Source organism: Salvia hispanica, chromosome 5, assembly GCF_023119035.1.
Source record: "Salvia hispanica cultivar TCC Black 2014 chromosome 5, UniMelb_Shisp_WGS_1.0, whole genome shotgun sequence".
Lineage (NCBI taxonomy): Eukaryota > Viridiplantae > Streptophyta > Magnoliopsida > Lamiales > Lamiaceae > Salvia > Salvia hispanica.
The window spans coordinates 16280948-16285662 of NC_062969.1; the positions used below are offsets into that span (position 1 = coordinate 16280948).

At 34.7% G+C, this 4715-nt stretch overlaps 1 protein-coding gene across 2 annotated transcripts; it reads left to right on the forward strand.

Moving 5' to 3' along the window:
* Nucleotides 1–2782, forward strand: LOC125190932. 2 transcript variants are annotated; one of them, XM_048088355.1, is made up of 7 exons: nucleotides 1–215; nucleotides 367–393; nucleotides 1026–1106; nucleotides 1565–1688; nucleotides 1850–2162; nucleotides 2252–2306; nucleotides 2604–2782. In XM_048088355.1, the coding sequence occupies exons 1-7, from the start codon at nucleotides 90–92 to the stop codon at nucleotides 2676–2678; spliced, it is 801 nt and encodes a 266-aa protein (XP_047944312.1). In that variant the 5' UTR covers nucleotides 1–89; the 3' UTR covers nucleotides 2679–2782. The 2 variants fall into 2 exon arrangements, with proteins under 2 accessions (XP_047944312.1, XP_047944313.1); XM_048088356.1 differs by lacking the exon at nucleotides 1026–1106.
* Nucleotides 2783–4715: the final 1933 nt, after the last annotated feature.

Genomic DNA, 4715 nt, shown 5'->3' on the forward strand with positions numbered 1-4715 from the left:
CCCTTCATTTCAGGGTCGCCACTCCCCCATAAAAACCAAGCAGCGCAAATTTCATATTTTTATTTTTAATTAATTAATGATATAAGAGGATGAATAAAACCGGCAGAATTGCGGCGGCGGCGATCAATTCGCAAGCCATTCCTTTTCACCTCAGAGCTTGCCTTTTTCACAGCACTCCTCTTTCTGAGCGCAGAAGGCGCGCCTATTGGGATCCCGTACGCTCATTCTTATCTTTTAATTTGATTCTATCAATGCGGATTTTCAAATTAGGGCATTTTGGTGGAAAATTGGGGATGATTAGTTTGAAATGGATTTGTGTTTCCTGCATAATTGTATTAATTTGTTCTCTTTTTCCTTGTTGTGCAGGAAAGCTTTGTTAGGGGTTCCACAAAGGTGACATTTTTACTGTTTTAGTTTTGCAATGTGCTTTGGTTATTTTACATGGAAAACAAATGAATGTTGGGCAGAAAAAGCTTTATAGTTTACACTTAATCTACATTGCTATTTGAATAATATTTGTGTATAAGATTGAACACAACAGTTTGCGTTCATTAGCTTCGTATTCCTTGCTAATGCTAATAGTATAGGTTGAAAATGAACTGATGTAGGAATAGGATTGATGGCTCTGCTAAGTCTAGAATTTGTCTGTATGGCTTGTTAATTTCTTTCCTTCAATTATCAAAACACAGTTACATAATGGGTGGTGGATTGGAAGATCTCTTGCTTATATAATCTGAGTTATGCCCGCGTCTTATATCTTCCAGAAGCATGTCATGATATCATTAACAATGTTGATCCAGGAAGTGAGAATTTCACAACCAACTCCTTGTTCAGTTAATGAAGCAGTTCTTGAAATGGAATGTTGTAATGTTTCAGTTTAGATGCTCCAAACAATGGAGTTCGTTTATGTTGGATCTCCTCTGACCTCTAGTGGAATCCATTTCTTGTTTGTCATTGTTGTCATATTGCCTTTTAAGTATCCTTGATGAGTCAAAGCTTGTTTATGATGCAATGTTCTTATGTAGAAATTTAACCGGCACCAGAGAAGGCTCAAGAAAAAGACTTTGTTGCGAGATGTCCATGAATTTGCAGAGAATCTATTTCAGGTTATATATCTGATGGATTTACTCTCAAACTCCCCACAGCCGTTACCTGTACTCCTTATTTCTCAAACTATTTTCTAAATCTCTAGATTCATAAATTTTATAAATGGTATGGGATTCATGTTAAAAGATGGGCTGAGCCTGAATGTCATGACTTCTTTATTGAACGACTACATCCATCCTTCCAGCTTGTATGCCATTGCAGTAAGATGTCTGTTCTGGAATGATAATGTCTGTTTATGAGACGAAATTCATATATTCGCATATCGTGTTGCTGCATTTTGTGGTTCAGTTTATTTTTGTTGAAACTATTTCTTTTAAATAAGTTTCCATTTTCCTGAAAGTGCTTTTTGCCTTTTTCTCCATGTCCCCACCCAAAACTAATAAATTAAATGCTTGTTATTTCCATGGAGCTACCAGTGATCACTTCTGAAATTCATCGTGTTGTTTCTACTGAACAGGGATGGGATACAGAGAGTGATAAGCACGAGCAACCAGGTCGAAGAAATTCATGGTTCCGACCAAATTTCAGGGACAATGAATCTAATAGGGGCAGGTCAAGAAATAGAGCATCACAATATAGGAGTACGTATGCCCCTTTATCATAATCACATACCAGTAATATAAGCAGAAGAAGTTTCTCACTTATCTGCACAAACTGCTTATACCATAAAACATTTTTTGTACACAACTATTGCTAATCTTATGTTGCTAACATGTCTGTTCCTTATTATCTTACTTCTCAGGGCGTTTTCAGTTTTATGATGATGATGATGATGGTGATAACTATCATGACATGTTCCGCTCCATGTTTGGTGGAAACAGATCATTCTATTGGTCCTTCACAATAGATGATGATGAACCACATTTTGGGCGCTCGTCAAATTACTCTGGCAAATATAGGACTTCCAGTGGTCGGGCATATCAGTTTGGTGATGAATACGAGGAATATTACACATCACAAGAGTATGAGAGGCCCGTAGATGGATTGAGGACCGACAGGCTTGCTTTGGGACTCAGTCCGTCTGGTCCAATAAACATTGACGATGTCAAAAGCGCGTAAGATCCCTTCAAACTTCTTCATATAAATTCCTATCCTTTTCCATAGTGATCTTGATGCAGATTGTGATTCCATGGTTATTATTTAGATACCGAGCTTGTGCATTAAAATGGCATCCGGATCGTCACCAGGGCTCTTCCAAGGTATTCTTTTGTGGTCTTCATTTCAATTATCTCTATGTGGATTAGATTTATAATACATATGACTGAGTAGACAGAGGATCAGACGATCAAACAGCCAAAAATAAACGCCCTCTGAATGCACAATTAACAACTGATGTTGATTAAGTATAATTTCTTGAGTCTTACAAAGCTTGTATGCCTAAGAAATTTCGTTTTTACTTAAGGAGACATTGATGCTTTTGACTACGAGCTTATGAGTTGAGTTCTATCGTGTTTTTGGAAAACCTAACTAGTTGGTTGTGGGACGGGTATATGCAGGTTGTCGCAGAAGAGAAATTCAAGGTCTGTAGTGCAGCATATCAGTCTTTATGCGATAAACTGCCGCTAAATTAGGGACAAAATGTATTGTATTACTATTAGCCGAATTATATATGGAGATGGAGGCATGCGTTGTAGGATCTCACTAATTATGATTACCTTAATTGTGCATTGGTTAACACCAGGAATTTCCTTCAAGAAATAACCAGCACTAGTATTGCTTTTTTCTATATATACGGTTATGATCAATTGAGATCTTTTTAGCCTAATTGAGAATCAAGATGCATTATCAGCCACTAATTTTTATTAAATTAGTAGTCCAGAATTTGCCACATGGAAAATATTTTTAGATTAATTAATTATGAAAGGATAGAATGGTAATTTCATGGTACATTTTATTCAATAAATACTTTTTTTTTTAATTTTATTTTTTAAAATTTTTATTTTTTTTTTAAATTTTTCATTTTTTTGTCAACTACATATGTAATTCATGTCAAATACACACATATAATGTCAACTGCATATATAATTCATGTTAACTACACATATAATCTCAACTATGTGTACAATCCATGTCAACTACATAATACAATTTATGTCAACTACACATATAATGTCACATATACAATTCATGTCAACTATACATATATAATGTCAACTATAAGTTGTTGACATTTGATGTGCAGGCTATTGACGATAATACCCCCGAGTTGACATAATCTACTTGCAGTTGACATTTCGAAAATGTTGTGGATGAGTGGCTGAAAATACATCTCAATTCTCAATTAAGCTAAAATATCTCAACCTAACAGGACCCCTCTTATATATGTATAGATATATAATTAGTCATAATGGGTAGTGATAAAATGTAAACATTATATATTGTACAGAATCCAAACTATGATTCAGATTGTTAAAAAATATCAACAGATGACAAAATAACAACAATAAAAAATGTTAATTCAGTGGCAACATAATATCAACACAACATCAACCCTTGACATTTTTTGTTACTAGTATTATTTTGTCATTTGTTGACATTTTCCAATGTTTCAAATCATAGTTTGGAGTTTGTACAATATTTAGAGTTTGCATTTGATTACATTACTAGTCAAAATAGTATCCTTTAGAAGAAACAAACTCACAAGATTTTTTTTTTGGGGAAGCTAAGAGATCTTACATTATCAAAATATTCCTTCCGTCCCATAAGAATATGCACTATTTCCTGTTTAGTCCGTCCCGAAAGAATATGCACTTTCTAATTTTGGAAACTCTTTTATCTCTAATGAGGTGAGACCCATTTTCCACTAATAATACTTTAATTACTTTTTCTATCTACTTATCTTTTACTTGATCAATTTTGCATTAAAATCCATGCCGAACCTAAAGTGCATATTCTTTTAGGACGGATGGAGTAAGTAGTTGGATAGAGTTTAAGGTAACACATTTACAAAATACAAACTGTTGGAGCCACAAGACTAAGTGAACTAAGTGCCAAAACCAACAAATTTAATTCTAAGTGAACTTAGTGTCAGAACCAAACCTATTTACAAACCTACTTCTCTTTCATTTTCCCTCTTTCTTTCTCCATATTCATTTCTTCTTTCTCCATTATTTTTTTTTCCACTTACTTCCTATCTTTCTCATCTTCAAGATATTGTTTTATCTTCTATCTTAAGATACTGTTTAAGATATGTAATCCAATATCTTGGATTTTCCATCCTTCTTCTCCTCCTTCATCTTATAGTATTCATTTTTTTCTTTTGTACACATTCGCTTGAGCACTTGATCGAAATCCTGTTCGGAAATCCAAATTCCCTCGGGCATGGGCTAAAACTTAAGCAATGAAGACCCTTCATCTTATACTCCTTCCGTCCCAAAAGAGTATAAACATTCGGTTCGGCACGGGTTTTAATTTATAATTGGAAAAGTAAGAGAGAGATAAAAAGAAAAAAGTTTTTAAAGTATTGTTGGTGGAGAATGAGATGTGAATCTTTTCTTTTGGCTTGAGCACTATTCACAATCATAGGATGCAACGACATCGAGGGCCATGGGTTGATTGGGGTCCGAAAAGAAGGTGGAGATATGGCAAGGAGCCAAGCCGGATTCGAA